At 42.1% G+C, this 18,944-nt stretch overlaps 1 protein-coding gene across 1 annotated transcript; it reads left to right on the top strand.

Annotated features, from left to right (window-relative positions):
• The first annotated feature begins 1,451 nt into the window (after positions 1-1,451).
• On the top strand, positions 1,452-17,983 carry mgst3b (microsomal glutathione S-transferase 3b). The gene is made up of 4 exons (XM_041213444.1): positions 1,452-1,696; positions 11,012-11,134; positions 16,456-16,528; positions 17,563-17,983. The coding sequence occupies exons 1-4, from the start codon at positions 1,541-1,543 to the stop codon at positions 17,664-17,666; spliced, it is 456 nt and encodes a 151-aa protein (XP_041069378.1). The 5' UTR covers positions 1,452-1,540; the 3' UTR covers positions 17,667-17,983.
• The last annotated feature ends 961 nt before the right edge of the window (positions 17,984-18,944 follow it).

Here is an 18,944-nt window from a genome sequence, read left to right as displayed (position 1 = left end):
GCAGAGAAACACCTTTGACCACAAGTCCATCAGGCAGTGGTCGGCACGTAACGTCTTAAAGGCCCTGAGGGAAAAGGAGAGGGTGGATCCTGTAGGATGGTTCCCTGAGCAGACTGACAAAATCATTTGGCAGAATGCCTCATCGCCAGAACTTTCCAACAAGCACCAAGGCGTAGCTTGGCTGGTGGTGAGAAAGGCCCTCCCTGTAAGATCCTTCCTACATGCCAGGAGTCTCACTCCCTCTGCACGTTGCCCTTAAGGTGGCTGTGGTGGGGAAGAGACCATTGTTCACCTCCTTGTAGATTGTGCCTTTGCAAAGAAAGTCTGGAGAGAGATGCAGTGGTTTCCGTCGAGGTTCGTCCCGAGCAGTTCTGTGACACAGGACTCTGTGCTCTACGGGCTGTTCCCAGGGACACACACCGAGACAAACATCAACTGCAGCTGGAGGATCATCAACTCAGTGAAAGCTGCTCTTTGATCTGCCCGAAAATTGTTGGTCTTCCAGCGCAAAGAGTTGTCCCCGACCCAGTGTTGCAGACTGGCACATTCCAAGGTCCAGGACTACGTGCTGAGGGACACAGTTAAGCTTGGGGCAGTCGCCGCAAAGGCGCAATGGGGAAAGGTCGCTGCCTAAGATCTTTCTGCCACAGTGCACTGAGGGACTGGGAACTGTTTAGAGCCCCTCGGATGTACAGCTCAAAATGAATGTCTGCCAATGATCGTAATATTCTTTGTTTGTACTGATACACCTTGTGATTCATGTTGTAAAAGTTGAACCTGATTGTATTTTTGTAATGGTGATTTTGAAATGGTTCAGAATGTTTTTGAAGATTTATGAATAAATTATATTTTTGCAAAAAAAAAAGCCTATGATTCTCCTTTAAATATTAGAGGCATATTGTTTTTTTCGTGTGCAAACAATATAAAGATAAGACCTATTTCATATGACAGTGAACCTGTAGATCTGGCAACAGAGGTATGTTTTTTGGCAACGAACCTGCAGAAAAATTAAATAAGCCTCCTGACTGTGCTTCTTGCCGTGATGCCAATCAGTAAGCAGAACGTGCTGAAAGTACCCAGTAGGTCTGGCAGCATCTGCGGAGAAAGAAACAGAGCTAAGGTTCTGAATCAAATTTGAATCTTCTTCTGAACCAGGATCCACAATATGTTATTTTTATTTTAATGTGTCCCATAGACCATAGGTATCTTTCACTGGATCCACTCGAGCCTCATGGCTGTCTCGGGACCCTGTCGACTTGCAGAGGTTTCACTGCCACTCTGCAGCACCATATCATATAACCTCTCCCCCGCCCATCTCTGTATCTCTCTCCAAAGTCCTTGAGCCTCCCAAATCCATCACCATATCTTTCCTGCAGCTGCAGAGGGGTGGGATGTGGAGCTGCAGTGTCGCTGGCAGAGAGAGGGGGCGCTGGCGGCTCCCCAGCACCTGACCACCGGGGGGAAGGGGGGACTCGCTCTCGGCCGCTCAGCCCAGTTTCCAGGGAACACACTGCCAGCTGCCGTGGCTCCACCGTCTCTAATGCAATACGTTCCCTCGCAGAATATTCTGTCCCACCCGACCCACTTCATACCGCAGCACTTCGGCTATGTGATCCTGGTGTTTATCTACAGCTGGGTCATGCTGGCCTATCTGGCAATGAAAGTGGGCATCGCCAGGAAGAAATACAATGTCAAGGTAAGGGGGAAAAGAGAAAATCCCTCCACAATCAGCACAGACCTCCTTCCTCTCAATCACAAGCTTTACACCCTGATTATTATACTGCGGACTCTCACCAGCTGACAGTTTCCGCATTCCTGACCATCGTCTCTAGGTTAAGCCGTGTTATATAATTCTCTCCTGAGCCCTTTATTTTTTTCAACGAACTCTTTCAGGTGAGTTATTTCACAAGGTTCTGATTTAAAGAACCTGTGGATGTTCTAATAGTCCCACATTGAATTTGAAAGGTGACTAAAAGCATTTTTTTTTTTTTGCTTCAGGGCCCCTGACTGCATTTCCAATGTTAGAACATATTGAAACATAGGGGGCTCGACAGGGTAGATGCCACTCTAACCTGTCTCTCTCTGTCTGAACTTGCTGCACTCCGTTCTCTCAGGTCCAACCCTGACATTGTCATCAAACCTGCTGACAAGGGTGGCGCACTGACCTTTACCTCGCAGAGGCTGAGCATCAACTCGCAGACACTTCCTCCTACCTCCCCCTGGACCATGACCCCACCACTGAACATCAAGCCATTGTTTCCAGGACTATTAGTGACCTCATCTACTCTGGAGATCTTCCTTCCACAGCTTCCAACCTGGTAGTCTCCCAACCTCGGACGGCCCACTTCTACTTCCTTCACAAAATCCACAAACAGGACTGTCCCGGCAGACTGATCGTGTCAACCTGTTCCTGCCCCACGGAACTCATTTCTTGCTATCTTGACTCCATTCTCTCCCCCCTTGTCCAGTCCCTTTCCACCTACATTTGTGATTCCTCTGACACCCTACATCATATCAACAATTTCCAGTTCCCTGGCCCCAACTGCCTCCTCTTCACCATGGGCTTCCAATCCCTCTACACCTCCATCCTCCACCGGGATGGTCTAATGGCTCTCCACTTCTTCCTCGAACAGAGGTCCGAACAATCCCCTCCGTATGGCTGAACTTGTTCTCTCACTGAACAATTTCCCCTTAAACTCCTCTCACTTCCTTCAAATAAAAGGTGTGGCTATGTGTACCCTCATGGGCCGCAATTATGCCTGTCTCTTTATGGGGTATGTGGAACATTCCTTGTTCCAGTCCTACTCCGGCACCCTCCCACAACTCTTTCTCCGGTACATCGATGATTGCTTCGGTGCTGCTTCATGTTCTCGTCTGGACCAGGAAAAATTTATTAATTTTGCTTCCAATTTCCATCATTTTCACATGATCCATCTCTGACACTTCCCTTCCTTGACCTCTCTGTCTCTATTTCTGATGATAGACTGTCCACCAATATTCATTACAAGCTTACCAACTCCCACAGCTACCTCGACTACAGCTCCTCACACCCCACTTCCTGTAAGGACTCCATCCCATTCTCTCAGTACCTTAGCCTGTGTTGCATCTGTTCTGATGATGCCACTTTCAAAAACAGTTCCTCTGACATGTCTTCCTTCTTCCTTAACCGAGGTTTTCCACCCATGGTGTTTGACAGGGCCCTCAACCGTGTCCGGCTCATCTCCCGTGCATCCACCCTCACACCTTCCTCTCCCTCCCAGAACCATGATAGGGTCGCCCTTGTCCTCACATCACCCCACTAGCTTCTGCATTCAAAGGATCATCCTCCGCCAACTCCAGCATGATGCCACCATCAAACACATCTTCCCTTCACCCCCTGGCGGCATTCTGCAGGGATCGTTCCCTCCGGGACACCCTGGTCCACTCCTCCATCACCCCCTACACCTCAACCCCCTCCCACGGCACCTTCCCATGCAACCGCAGAAGGTACAACACCTGCCCCTTTACTTCCCCTCTCCTCACCATCCAAGGGCCCAAACACTCCTTTCAAGTGAAGCAGCATTTCACTTGCACTTCCCTCAATTTAGTCCACTGCATTCGCTGCTTCCAATGCGGTCTTCTCTACTTTGGAGAGACCAAATGCAGACAGGGTGACCGCTTTGCGGGACACCTTCGGTCTGTCCGCAAGCATGACCCAGACCTCCCTGTCGCTTGCCATTTCAACACTCCACCCTGCTCTCATGCCCACATATCCGTCCTCGGCCTGCTGTAATGTTCCAGTGAAGCTCAACGCAAACTGGAGGAACAGCACCTCATCTTTCAACTAGGCACTCTACAGCCTTCTGGACTGAATATTGAGTTCAACAATTTTAGATCATGAACTCTCTTCTCCATCCCCACCCCCTTTCCGATCCCCCTTTTTTCCAATAATTTATATAGATTTTTCTTTTCCCACCTATTTCCATTATTTTTAAATGTATTTCCATCCATTGTTTTATCTCTACCTTTTAGCCTATTTTGATCCATTCCCCCCCACCCCAGCCCAGCCCCACTAGGGCTACCTTGCTCGTCCTGCTTTCTACCCTTAATGTCACCTATTAGCCTTAGAAAATATCACCACCTTCAATACCTCTTTGCCCTTTTGTCTATGATATCTTTTGGCTATCTCCACCTATCACTGGCCCTCTATCCAGCTCTACTTGTTCCACCCCCCCTTAAACCAGCTTATATTTCACCTCTTTTCTATTTTACCTCAGTTCTGTTGAAGAGTCACACGGACTCGAAACGTTAACTGTGTTCCTCTCCGCAGATGCTGTCAGACCTGCTGAGTTTTTCCAGGTATTTTTATTTTTGTTTTAGTTGCTGAGACGTTGTTTTCCCTTGCGGGAAAGTCTAGGACCAGAGGGCATAATCTCAGAGTGAGGGATAACCCATTTAAAACAGAGGTGAGGAGGAATTTCTTCTCTCAGAGGGTAGTTAATCTGTGGAATTCTTTACCACAGAGGGCTGTAGAGGCTGGTTTGTTAAGTATATTTAAGGCTGAGATAGATTTTTAATCACTAAGGGAATAAAAGGTAATGAAGAAAAGGCAGGAAGGTGGAGTTGAGGATTATCAGATCAACCATGATCTCATTGAATGGTGGAGCAGACTCAATGGGATGAATGGCCTACTTCTGCCCCTACGTTTTGTGATCTTATGGTCTTAACTCAAGGTTGATCCAGTCATGGAGTCATCATAACACATAAGGAGGCTATGTAACGCATCCGGCTCGCTGTTGGGCAACCCAGTTAGTCCCATTTCCCTGCTCTATTCCTGTAGCCCTACACTTATTTCCCTCAAATGCCTATCCAGTTTCCACTTGAAATCATTGATCGTCTCTGCTTCCACCACCCTTGCAGGCAGCGGGTACAAGGCGTTTAAAAATATTCTTCCTCACATTCCCCCCTTTAAACTTAAATAAGGGCAATTATGAGGGCACGAAAGCAAAACTAGCTATAGTGAACTGGCAAATGAGGTTAAGGGATAGGTCAATAGAGGTTCAGTGGCGGACATTTAAAGGGATATTTCAGAATATATACATTCCAATGAGAAAGAAAAATTCCAAGGAGAGGGCCCACCATCCGTAGTTAAGGACAGTATCAAACTTAAAGAAAAAACATATAATTATGCAAAGACGGGTGGCAGGTCAGAAGATTGGAAAGAATATAAAGGACAACAAAGAATGACAAAAAGATTAATAAGAAGGGAAAAATTAGAATACGAGAGGAAGCTAGCTACTAATATAAAGACGGATAGTAAGAGTTTCAATGGACATTTAAATAAGAAAAGAGTTAACAAAGTGAGCATTTGTCCAATAGAAAGTGCATCTAGGTAATTGATAATGGAAAGTAGGGAGATGGCAGATTCATTAAACAGATATTTTGCTTCAATCTTCACTATAGAGGACACAAGTAATATCCCGGAAATAGCTGTAAACCAGGAAATGGAGGGGAGGGAAGAACTCAGGAAAATTACAATCACCAGGGACGTGGTATTGAGGAAATTGTTGAGGCTGTGGGCTAACAAATCCCCAGGCCAGGATGGATTTCACACTAAGGTCTTGAAAGAAGTGGCTAGTGAGATAATTGATGCATTGATTTTAATTTTCCAAAATTCCCTAGATTCGGGAAAGGTTCCATTAGATAGGAAAATAGCAAATATAACTCCTTTATTCAAAAAGGAAGACAGAAAGCAGGAAACTTTAGGCCAGTTAGCCTAATATCTGTCATGGGGAAATGTTAGAAGCTATGGTTAAAGATGTTATAGCAGGGCACTTAGAAAAATTCAAGGCAATCAAGCAGAGTCAACATGGTTTTGTGAAAGGGAAATCATGTTTAACCAATTTATTGGAGTTCTGTGAAGAAGTCACGTGCTATGGATAAAGGGGAACCAGTGGATGTACTGTACTTAAATTTCCAGAAGGCATTTGATAAGGTGCCACATCAAATGTTATTGCGGAAAAGAAAAGCTCATGATGGAGGGGGTAACATTAGCATGGATAGAAGATTGGCTAGCTAACAGGAAACAAAGAGTAGCCATAAATGGGTCTTTTTCTGGTTGGAAGGATGTGACGAGTGGTGTGCCCTAGGGATCAGTGCTGCGCCTCAACTTTTTATAATTTATATAACTGACGTGGGTGAAAGAATAGCTACTAAATTTGCTGATGACACAAAGATAGGTAGAAAAGTAAATTGTGAAGAGGACATATGGAGGCTACAAAGTGACAGCTATGTTAAGTGAGTGGGCAAAGATCTGGCAAATGAAGTATAATGTGGGCAAATGTGAAATTGTTCATTTTGGCAGGAAGAATAAAAAAGAAGCTTATTATCTAAATGGTGAGAGATTGCAGATCTCTGAGATTCAGAGGGATCTGGGTGTCCTAGTGCATGAATCACAAAAGGCTAGTACGCAGGTACAGCAAGTAATTAGGAAAGCTCATAGAATGTTATCATCTATTGTGAGGGGAATGATTACAAAAGTAGGGCGGTTATGTTTCAGTTGTACAGGGCACTGGTGAGACCACATCTGGAGTATTGTGTACAGTATTGGTCTCCATATTTAAGGAAAGATGTAAATGAATTAGAAGCAGTTTAGAGAAGGTTTACTAGACTAATACCAAGAATGGGCGGGTTGTCTCTTGATGAAAGGTTGGACAGGTTAGGCTTGTATACACTGGAATTTAGAAGAGTAAAAGGCGACTTGATTGAAACTTTTAAGATCCTGAGGGGTCTTGACAGGGTGGATGCGGAGATGATTTTCCTCTTGTGGGAGAATCTAGAACTAGGGGTCACTGTTTAAAAATAAAGGGTTGCTTATTTAAAACAGATGAAAATTTTTTTCTCTGAGGGTCATGAGTCTTTGGAACTCCCTTTCTCAAAGGCAGTGGGTGCAGAGTCTTTGAATGTTTTTTTAGACAGAGCTAGATAGATTCTTGATTAACAAGGGGGTGAAAGGTTATCAGGAGTAGGCAGGAATGTGGGGTTGAGGTTACAATCAGATCAGCCATGATCTTATTAAATGGCAGAGCAGGCTCAAGGAGCCAAGTGGTCTACTCCTGCTCCCAATTCATATGTACCTCTTGCCCAAAACCATAAATCTGTCTCTTAGTTCTTGCAGCATCAGCTAATGGGAATAGATTTTTTTGTCTGCCTTATAAAAAGCTGTCACAGTTTTGTACAGTACACCTCTATCAGATCTCCCTTCAATCAGTTACAGCTATAAAAAAAACTTCATGGAGAAAACATTAGTAAACCTATTTTTTTTGGCAAAATACATATATGGCTGATAATTTCAAAATAATTTATAAAAATATTACTGGTGTTTCATTGGAACATAATCACTGTTCAGGTGAAGGGTCAGTGGGAGAGGATTGGAATCCTGTTAGTTAGATATCATTCAGAACAAGGAACGTAGGTGAACAGGAAAATTGAGATGAAGAAACCTATTCCCTGATTGTCACAAACACTTGATTGGATAATTGCTGATAGCAAGGCAACTAACTGACTAGGAAACAATCCATAATCAGCTACTTGTGTCTTGTAGATAGTGGACAAGCTTTGGGGAGTGAAGAAGTGTTACTTGCTACCGATAAAACAGCCTTTGATCTCTTCTTGTAGACGCAGTATTTATATGATTGGTTTAGTTTTATTTTTGGTCAATGGTGACTTCCAGGATCTTGATGGTGGGAGAGTCAGCAGTGGTAATGCCGTTGGATGTTAAAAAAAGTGGTTAAGCTCTCTTTTGTTGGAAAAGGTCATTGCCTGGCACTGCAAGTTCCCCTCCAAACCACACCATCCAGACTTGGAACTATATAGCTGTTTCTTCACTGCCCTTGGGTCAAAAACCTGGAACCCTGCTTAACATTGTTGGTGGGCCTACACCATAGCAGTTCAAGAAAGCATCTCATTGCTACCTTCTCAAGAACAATTAGGGGATGGGCATTAAATGCTGGCTTTGCCAGTAGCACTCACATCTCAGGAACCAATATTTTTAAAAATGCCATTTAACAGCCTATGCCTCAATGTTGACCAGGTCTTGCTGCACGTGAGCACAAATTACTTCATTATCTGAGAAGTTGCAAATGGAACTGAATGCTGCAATCATCACAAACAATTCCATACTTAAACTTATGATGAAGAGAAGGTCATTGATGAATCAGCTGAAGATGGTTGGGCTTAAGACACTGTCCTGAGGAACTTCTGCAGCAATATCCTGGGACTGAGATGATTGACTTCCAACAACTACCTTCGTGCTGGTATGACTTCAGCCCGTAGAGAATTTTCCCTGATTCCCACTGACTTCAATTTTATGAAAACTCCTGAATGCCATACTCAGTCAAATGGTGCCTTGATGCCAAGGGCAGTCAATCTCTCCTTACCTTTGGAATTCAGTTCTTTTGTCCATGTTTGGATCCAGACTGAGAGGGGGTCTCGAGGCGTGTGATCCTGGCAGAACCCAAAACTGAATGTCGGTAAGCAGGTGATTGGTAAGTGCCACTTGATAGCACTGTTGATGATACCAGCCATCATTTCAGATGATTGAGAGTAGACTTACAGGGCAGCAAATGGTCAGATGTGTTCTGTTTTTTGGGAACAGGACATACTTGGGCAATTTTCCACTTTGTTAGGTAGATGCCAGCGTTGTAGCTCTACTGGAACAACTTTGCTAGAGGCACAGCTAGTCCTGGAGCAGACGTCTTCAGCAGTACAGCCGGTATGTTGTTGGGACCCATAGTCTTTGCTGCAGCCAAAGCACGCAGCCATTTCTTGATATCATGTAGAATGAATCAAAGTAACTGAAGATTACCATTTGAGATGGTGGGGACCTCAGCAGGAGGCTGAGATGGATTATCCACTCAGCACTTAGGGCTGAAGATGATTGCAAATGGTTCAACCTTGTCTTTTGCACTCGTGCTGGGCTCTGCCATCATTGAGGATGGGTAAGTTCGTGAAGCCTCCTGCTAGTTGGTTAATTGTTCACCACCATTCATGATCAGGTGTGGCAAGGCTGCAGAGATCTGATCTGATCCATTGGTTGTGGGATAGCTTATCTCTGTCCATAGCACACTGCTTCCACTGTCTAGCATGCATGCAATTCTTCATTGCAGCTTCACCAGGTCGATACCTAATTTTTAGACACGCCTGGTCCTGCACCTTGCTTGCTCTCCTATGCTCCTCATTGAACCAGGCTTGATGGTAATGGTAAATTAAGGGTATGTAGAGCCATAACAGATTGCAGTGGTATACAATTCTGCTGATGGCCCACAGCATCTCATGTATGTCCAGATTTCAGCTGCTAGGTTTGTTCGGGATCTATCCCAAGTAGCTTAGTGATATTGCCACACAACACAATGAAGTAAGAATTTAGTTTAGAAAGTGTATATGCCACCATATTTCTTCAGCCTTTGCATGGAACATTAGTCTAATCTCAATGTACAATGTGTTCCAAAGTGACAATGACAAATAATGTGAAAGCCCCATCAGGAGACTAAGTGGCAATGTGAAAAATTCTTGCAAAATTTCAGTAATGGTGTGAAATAATTAAGTAAATCAGAACACATGTCAAAATACCATTTCAGTTGTGAATTGATGACCTGCAATCTATGTACATTGAAATTAATTGCGAGTACCATAATTAGTAGCTAATATGCAATTTGGACTGTTTTTAAAACCAACACATTTTTGACAGTTTCCAACATGTGTTTTTTATAAAGTAACATAGTCCTTGGTCATTTTGAAGGAAAAGGAAAATTTGTAATTTCTTTAAAATGTCTGTGGAATCTGTATGCTTTTAACAATGTTTGAAAATGGCATTTTTACAAGTTTGCACCGATTGTAATTTTCTTGTATAAGAAATACTGGTCCATGTGATCTGGCGACCCCTGACATGGAAGCAGTACAAACAGGAAGGAAGTTAAAAAAAGAGGCTATGTGGCTGACAGACACAAAGGAGAGCTACAAGCAGAAGAGTTGGAGGTTGAAGGTTCAGACGCAGACACAAAGAGAAAGCAGACAGAGACATAAAGAGGAACAGAGAGAGTTCTTGTGAGAAGAGTAAATCATTCTCAAGAAGAGGTTAGTTTTGTTTTGGCAGAAAAGGAGACAGGAGCTTTTGGAGGACTGTGCAAGCAGCAAAAATCTGGAATGCTATGTGAATAGCTTAGAGACTTTAAGAGCTTGGTGTTTGTTTAAAGGTGGCCAAACTGTGAGCAGGGTGTTATCGATTGGTTGGTTGAAAAGGAACTCTAGAAAGCTACAGCATCTGGACTGTTGTGACCCAGGAAAGAGGGTTTGTAGAAGTGTGTCTTCTGTTGTTAGATGGAACTTCTAACCTACAAAGTGAAGAAAGCAGTATATTGTAGAACCGTGTAGCTTTGTAGTGCCACAATTGTGCAAGGAGTGATGCAAATGCTTATCTTGCATAAGATGTAAATTTGTTGTATTGACTATTTGAAGTGAAATTTACCTTTTTATTTGAAGTATAATTTCCCTGTTAATTCATGTTTAGTTTACGTTGGTTCAGATTCATGTTAAAGTAAAAGTTGCAAGCAGTGAAATCTTGTTGGTAATGTTTTCAGTAAATTTGGTTGTTTTGGTTTACGGTTCCCCTGTTGAGATCATAACAATAGGAATTGTTAATTTTAGGATTGAGAAAAAGTTTTAGTTGAAAGATTTCTTAATTTAGTCTTTGATTGGTGAATTGGAAAATTATATTGGGCCATAACTTCTGATCCAACCCAGTAAAAGCATGGGGACATTAATGTACAGCATTAGTTCATGAGCTGTGCAATGTAATTTTAAGCATTAGTGGAAAGCTTAGATCTATTTGGCTAAATGAAGAATTTTTTTGGATTAATTTCGCATTGACTGTTGCTAACAATGGATTTTTGAAGCTGAAACATTCACAAAGTTCTGGAATTGGGTCGTACAATTGTTCATTTGCTTTGTAATAATGCATTGTATTTCATTTCAGTATCCAAACATGTACAGTGAAAAGGACCCAATATTCAATTGCATCCAACGAGCACATCAAAACACACTGGAGATATATCCTCAGTGGCTGATCTTCCAACTGATAGCTGGAGCTGTCTATCCGGTAAAAATGATGAAATGGCATTGTAGCTCAAAAACTATTTTGCCATGAATGATGTGCTATCTTTTACCATGCTGCCTTTTAGCCAGTAAGACAACTAGCTCCATGTTAGTGAAAGTATGATAATCCTTCAGCTTTTATCCAAAGGACTGTAAAATTCACGAGTTCGTAACTAACACTGTCTTGTTTCAACAAAGAACTACATTAAAAAATACAAAATTGAACTTGATTTCTGTGTGCAATTATGCCAAAAACTGATTCTCCAACAAACTATTACCTGATTGATGTTAACTTCAGTTGATCCTTGTGTTCACTGTCACTCAACTCAGCATGCTTTATCTTCACAGAGGGGAATATTGCTACAGTAGTGACTTATTTTTTCCCTCAGAACTAACTAACATGAACACTGTGTCCCACAGACAATGGACAAGTCTGAAAGTGCACTGCCTCATCCTTCTGCTGAAAAAAACTGACAGCGTAGGGGTAAAATTGAGAAGGTTGACATATTTAATTACATTATTAACATTCTTTGGGTAAAGAGGTTTCTCCTTAATTTCCTTTTGGATTTATTAGTGACTCTTATGTTTATGAATATACAAATTAAAAAGAACCAAAAAAATCTATAATTTGTATGATATTGTATTGCATCTTAGAAACATCTCAACGTGCTTTACATACTTTGAAGTGCAGTGACTTTTGGTATAAACTGAGCAGCCATTTTCTGCACAAGAACAAAGTATTAATTTTAGACATGCACATGAAGCCTAGTCTGCTAAATATTTTCAATTGATTTTTATCACTTAGTGATATCCTTCATTAGCGCGAGGAGGGTGGAACAGGAGGACCCTGGGACAGGCAGTCAGCAGCACCTAGAGGAGAGTGTGAGAGGAGGGCCCTGGGACAGGCAGTCAGCAGCACCTAGAAGATCTAGCATCTAGTCTATACTCAAGTAGGAGTAAGGGTAAAATAAAAGCAAGGGTTCATTACCTATTTAGTTAAGATATGTCTGGGGAACTCAGTCCCATGATTTGCACATCTTGCGCTATGTGCGAAACCCTAGACGCTCCTGGTGGTCTGGATGACCATGTGTGCAGGAGATGCCTCCAGCTGGACCAACTTGAGCTCCGAGTTTTGGTGTATAGCGCGTTTCAGAATGCTGTCACCCCGCAGCTTAAGGAAGTGCAAGCAGAGAGGGAATGGGTGACCACCAGACAGAAGGGGACCAGGCAAGTATTGAGTGAATCGCTGAGTGCATCTCACTCGCAAACCGTTTTGTGGCCTTGGAAAACAGTGAGTGATAGTTCCTTTGTGGAGGCCAACCAGAGCAAAGGCCATGGCACTGTGGGTGGTCCAGCTGCTCAGGGAAGGGAGTAAGAAGTCTGGTAGGATAATAGTGGTAGTGGATTCATCAGTGAGGGGAGTAGACAGGCACTTCTGCAGCCGTGGACGTGACTCCAGGATAGTATGTTGCCTCTTGGTTGCCAGGGTCAAGGATGTTATGTAATGACTACAGGGCATTCTGAAGGGGGAGGGTGAACAACCAGAGGTCGTGGTCCATGTTGGGACCGGTGACATAGGAAGAAAGAGAAGTGAGGTCCTGCAAGCAGACTTTAGGGAGTTAGGTAGGAAATTGAAAAGCAGGTCTTTAAAGGTAGTAATCTCCGGATAGAAGGATAGAGCAGATGAATGTGTGGCTGGAGAGGTGCTGCAGGAGGGAGGGCTTTAGATTCCTGGGGTATTGGGACTGTTTCTGGGGGAGGTGGGACCTGTACAAGTTGGATAGGTTACATCTGAATAGGAACGGGACCAACATCCTCAGAGGGAGGTTTGCTAATGTTGTTGGGACTGATTTAAACTAAATTGGCAAGGGGATGGGATCCTGAAAAGTAGTTCAGAGGGGAGAGAAGCTGAGATGGAATTAGAAGTGAAAACACTGGTAACTGAGTCTGGAAGGCAGAGGAAACATAGGCTAGATAAGAAAGAAGTGAGTTTAGCAAGGCTAACTGGAATATATATTTAATGCATGGAGCCTGAGGAATAAGACAGACAAGCTGAGGGTACAGATAGGCATGTGGGAATGTGATATCATAGCAATGACTGAGACTTGGTTAAAAGGGTAGTACTGGCAGCTCAACATTCCTGGTTATAGGGTATTCAGATGAGATAGAAAGGAGGATAAAAGAGATGGGGGGGGTTCGCAATATTGATCAAGGAATCAATTATAGTAGTGAGGAGAGATGATATCTTGGAAGGATCATCAAATGGAAGCCATGGGTAGAAGTAAAAAACACAAAAGGGGCAAACACGCTGTTGGGTGTGTACTCCAGGCCCCCAAACAGTTGGGGAGAGATAGAGGATCAAATATGTAGTCAAGTTTCAGAGAAATGTAAGAATAATAGGGCAGTAATAGTAGAGTATTTTAACTAACCAAATATTAACTGGGAAAGTTTTAGTGTGCAAGGTAGGGAGGGATCAAAATTGTTGTTGCATCCAGGAGAAGTTTTTTAGCCAGTACATAGAAAGCCCAAGGGAAGGGGCAGTTCTGGACCTAATATTCAGAAATGAGCCTGGGCAGGTGGAAGACATATCAGTAGGAGAGCATTTTGGAGATAGTGACCATAACTCAGTTAGATTTAGGATAGTTATGGAAAAGGATAAGGTTGGGCTGAGAATAATAGTTCTAAACTGGGGAAAGGCTAATGTTACTGAGATGAAATACAAGAGTACAGAGCAAATATGTTCCCGTAAAGACAAGGGGGGGAACCCAAGTCTAGAGAACCCTGGATATTAAGGGACATAAAGGTTAGGATTAAGAAAAAAAGAGAAGCTTATGGCAGATAAGAGGTTGAGGGGGGGACATGACTGAAGTATATAAAATTATGAAGGGCATAGATCGGGTAGACAGGAAGGAACTTTTCCCCTTCTTGGAGGGATCAATAACCTGGGGGCATAGATTTAAGGTAAGGGGCAGGAGGTTTAGAGGGGATATGAGGAAGAATTTTTTCACCCAGAGGGGGAACCATGGTGGGAATCTGGAACTTACTGCCTGAAAGGATGGTGGAGGCAGAAACCCTCATAACATTTAAGAAGGATTTGGATGTACACTTGCGATGCCATAGCATACAAGGCTATGGGCCTAGTCCTGGATAATGGCATTAGAATAGTTAGGTACTTGTTTGACCGGCACAGACTCGATGGGCTGAAGGGCCTTTTTCCTGTGCTGTAGACCTGTATGAGATACTGGGGGCTCAATACAGCAGGGTCCTTAGAGGAGTATAAAAAGTGCAGAGGGGAACTTAAAAAAAGGAAATTAGGAAAACTAAGTACATGAGAAAGCATTGGTGGGTAGAATAAAGAAAAACACAAAGGGGTTTTTTAAATATATAAAGAGCAAGAAAATAACCAGGGAAAGAGTAGGGCCAATTAGGGACCATTGAGGTAATGTGTATGTGGACCAGAAGACGTGGGTCCAGTCCCTAATGAATACTTTGCGTAGGTCTTCACAATGGAAAAGGATGACACAGGTATAGACATCAGGGTGGAGGACTGTGAAATATTAGAGGAAATTGACATAGAGGGAGAGGAGGTACTAGCGGGTTTAGTGGCCTTAAAAGTGGATAAATCCGCAGACACAGATGAGACGTATCCCAGGCTGTTCAGGGAGGCAAGGAAAGAGATATAAGAGGCTCTGGCAGTAATTTTCAAATCCTCTCTGGCCACAGGTGAGGTGCCAGCGGACTAGAGGACTGCTAACATTGTCCCATTATTAAAAAAGGGATGAAGGAATAGACCAGGAAACTACGGGCCAGTCACTCTAACCTCGATGGTGAGGAAGTTACTAGAAAGAATTCCGGGTAACAGAATATATCTGCACTTGGAGATACATGGATTAATCAGGGTTAGTCAGCATGGATTTGTTAAAGGGAGGTCGTATTTGACCAATTTTTTGAGGTAACCAGGAATGTTGATGAGGGTAATGCATTTGATGTCATCTACATGGACTAGGGAAAGAATAGGGCCAATTAGGGACCATGGAGATAATGTTTGTGTGGACCCGGAAGATATGGGCGCAGTCCTCAATGAATACTTTGCATCGATCTTCACAATGGAAAATTTTGATACAACTTTTGATAAGATCCCTCATGTCAGACTGGTCAAGAAAATAGTGCCCATGGGATCCAAGGCAAAGTGGCACATTGGATCCAAAATTGGCTGAGAGGCAGGAAGCAGAAGGTGACAGTAGAGGGATGTTTCTGTGACTGGAAGTCTGTTTCCAGTGGGGTTCCGCAGGGCTCGGAGCTGGGGCCCTTGCTGTTTGTGGTGTATGTAAATGATTTGGACTTAAATGTAGGGGATATGATCAAGAAGTTCACGGATGACACAAAAATTGGTAGGGTGATAAATAATGAGGATAGCCATAAACTTCAAGAGGATATCAATGGACTAGTCAGGTGGGCAGAGCAGTGGCAAATGGAATTCAACCCGGAAAAGTGTGAGGTAATGCACTTGGGAAGGGTTAACAAGGGATTACACTATGAATGGTAGATCCCTGGAAAGAACTGAAGAGTAGAGGATCTACAGATCCATGAAGGTAGCAGGGCAGGTAGATAAGGTGGTTAAGAAGGCATATGGGATACTTGCCTTTATTAGCCATGGCATAGAATACAAGAGCAGGGAGGTTATGCTGGAACTGTATCAAATGCTGATTAGGCCACAACTGAAGTACTGCATGCAGTTCTGGTCACCACATTATAGGAAGGATGTTTTTGCATTGGAGAGCGTACAGAGGAAATTTACCAGGATGCTGTCTGGACTGCAGGGTCTGAGCTATGAGGAAAGATTGGATAGGCTGGGGTTGTTTTCCTTGGAGCAACGAAGGTTGCGAGGTGATCTGTTAGAAGCGTATAAGACTATGAAGGGAAGATAGGGTGGATAGGAAGGCACTTTTTCCATTGGTAGAGGGGTCAATAACCAAGGGGCATAGGTTTAAGATAAGAGGTAGAAGGCTAAGAGGGGAGTTAAGGAGAAATTTTTTCAGCCAGAGGGTGGTGGGAGTATAGAGCTCACTGCCTGAAAGGGTGGTTGAGTCACAAACTCTCTTAACATTTAAGAAGTATTTGGATATTCACTTGCATTGCCACGGCCTCCAGGGCTAGAAAATGGGATTAGTATAGTCAGATCTTTGTCGACTGGCATGGACACAATGGGCCGAATGGCCTCCTTCTGTGCTGTAGACATCTATGAGTCATTGTGGCTTCTTAACGTTTGTTTATATTGCACACGGTGTTATAATGAAGTAATCTAATTTACTTGATATTTCACAGATCACTGCTTCGGTTCTTGGTATTATCTGGGTAACCAGCCGATTTACATATGCATGGGGATATTACTCAGGAGGTACATAGTATTCAAATTCTTTTTTTTTTTTTACATACATTTAGTTTTTCTTCTAAAGTATGAGATAAATGTGTTCAATGTTAGTGTAAAGTACCATATGTACCGCTATTGATGGGATGGACACTCATTTCTGTATCCCACTCTGGAACTTCCTCCATAAATCACTGTGCTCCTCCATTTTCCCCCTTGAGGACCGTCCTTAAAATCCACTTCTTTGACAAAGCTTTTTGTCACTTCTCGGTTTTTTTTATTACAGCTTTTCAAAGTGCCTTCAGTCTTTTTTGTTAACTACATTAAATAAAGCAAATTGTCGTTTCCACCATTACTTGCATTTTCTTTATGAGTTTCATAGTTGCTGCGTTTGCAGTCTTATTCCTTTCTCGGTTTGTTTATTCTCACATTTGCTATATGGCCTGTTTTTTTCACACCTTAGTCTTTATACATTCCTACCTTTGCGTGTCAGATAATCTTTTATATTAGAGCCTTAAGCAGCTTACAGATCATTTAATCAGTTAATTCCCTCTCTCCAGTTGGTGTATTTGTTGATTCTCTTTTTCCAATCTTACCAAAATGTCCACTTATCATACATCAGAAAAGTCATAACCAACTTAATTTATTTTCAGATGTTGGCTGACTGGTTGTGTATTTCAAACACTTTGTTTTTGTGCATTTTTTTCTACTCAAATGTCAGTTTTCCCTCTCTTGCTCTCCCAACTTCATTTTCTCATCTCGTCTAGACCTGTTTTTTTTTTCTCTCTGCCCCCTAAACATTCACCAAACTTTGCTCAAGTCTTTTGAGTCCTTCCACCCTCTTCAAATAGTGAGGGGTCTATGAAGTTCACTAGACCGTATTATATCATGTGATGAAACTCCTACTTCCATGTGGATCAAAATTTATACATGATAGTTTTATACAGTACATTGAAATTTTTTGAAAAAAATAGTTCCACATGGTCTTAGCTATCTCAATTAAGCCATGTTTTGTTTCAGCTGAATCAAAGTACATAATCTATGTTACTTCTGCTTCTTTACAGTGCCAGAGAAAAGAATGAATGGTTCGTATGGATATATTGGTCTACTGGGAGTCATTTTTCTGTCTATAGTTGTCGCTTTTAAAATCCTCCTTTCAACGGGATAAACAAAGCCATTCCATTCTACCTTCTACCACAAATATAGATGTAGGAAAATAACTGTGACTGACTGCTTAGCAATAGTTCTGGTATTATACATATTCAGCCATTTTGAAATGAGCATCATCTTAGCACTTCCTGCTATTTGTTTGATTATCAGCCATTCTCTTCAATATGATAAGCATTCCATTTTGATTAGGTTTTGTGGGACAAAACATTTTCTACTCCATTTAACATAAATGATGCGTTGCAAATTATATTTAAAAAGTTGTGTTTTATAAACTGGATAATTATAGATAAATCCCAGCAGAAAAATCACATTCCAATTTAAAAAAAAATTGGGCAACTGGCTGTTACATCCTCTTCTGTAAATGTAGAATTACTCTGTACTCCAGTTAAGGAATTGTAATTCTTGGTAGCTTAAATTGATGTAACAAAATGTAACTTTTTCCCCTTAGATTTGTGTTATTTCCAGTCCTAGGGATGCTCAATATTTCAAGCTGTTTTCAATTTGACTTCTTAGCATCAGCATGCATTATGATGTCTTGAAATTAAATCAGTTGAAAGTAAATAAACAGATAATGGTAAAGTGTAGATCAGGCTGATGAACACCTGGAAGAGAAAGATAGGTTAACAGGTTGTGTGTGTGTGGTGGGGGTGGGGGGGAAGAGAGAGAGAGAGAGAGAGAGAGAGAGAGAGAGTCAACAGAATATTTGCATAACTTTGATAATTACCTCAAACACAGCATTTCTTTCAAAAGTTCATTGAACTGCACATTTCCAGCATCCATTTTTAAAATCAGATTTTTCAGAAACTATTAAAAGTTGTCACTCTAAATTCTATTCAGCTGAATAAATAATGATGCCTCAAGGTATAATTTTGTCTTGCTTAGATTTCTATAGAAATCTTAATATAACCAAATTATCAGGATCCTATGTTAATTAGTTTTGACAGTTTGTTTTGGGTGGGGGTGGGGTATATCTTGACGTAGCTTCATATGTTTGGCTACACTATTTCCAATTAAATTATTTTGAAAACAACGTTTTAGGTTATTTTCTTACTGTAAGATTTGGGAAAGACCAATGCTTTTATCCACAAAAGGAAAGTGGTCACTTAATAAGAAACTTTTCAGTATAGTTCAAGCCATCTATAGACAGCATCAAGCCACTTCGATTCACATTATGGGCTGATTAAGAATCAAATGTAGAAGTTCTCTCATACTGCAACGACATTGGCAGGTAAAACTGAGACTGATTAATTATTTTTAACTACATACAGTACATAGT

This window comes from Carcharodon carcharias, chromosome 19, assembly GCF_017639515.1.
Source record: "Carcharodon carcharias isolate sCarCar2 chromosome 19, sCarCar2.pri, whole genome shotgun sequence".
NCBI lineage: Eukaryota > Metazoa > Chordata > Chondrichthyes > Lamniformes > Lamnidae > Carcharodon > Carcharodon carcharias.
The sequence above is the reverse complement of the archived record's forward strand: the minus strand, read 5'-3'. Positions and strand labels throughout refer to the sequence as shown.

Coding starts and splice junctions, on each gene's coding strand:
- mgst3b (XM_041213444.1), top strand. CDS start 1,541: ATGCAATACGTTCCCTCGCAGAATATTCTGTCCCACCCGACCCACTTC. Junction 1,697..11,011: donor GGAAGAAATACAATGTCAAG/GTAAGGGGGAAA, acceptor ATTTCATTTCAG/TATCCAAACATGTACAGTGA. Junction 16,529..17,562: donor ATGGGGATATTACTCAGGAG/GTACATAGTATT, acceptor GCTTCTTTACAG/TGCCAGAGAAAAGAATGAAT.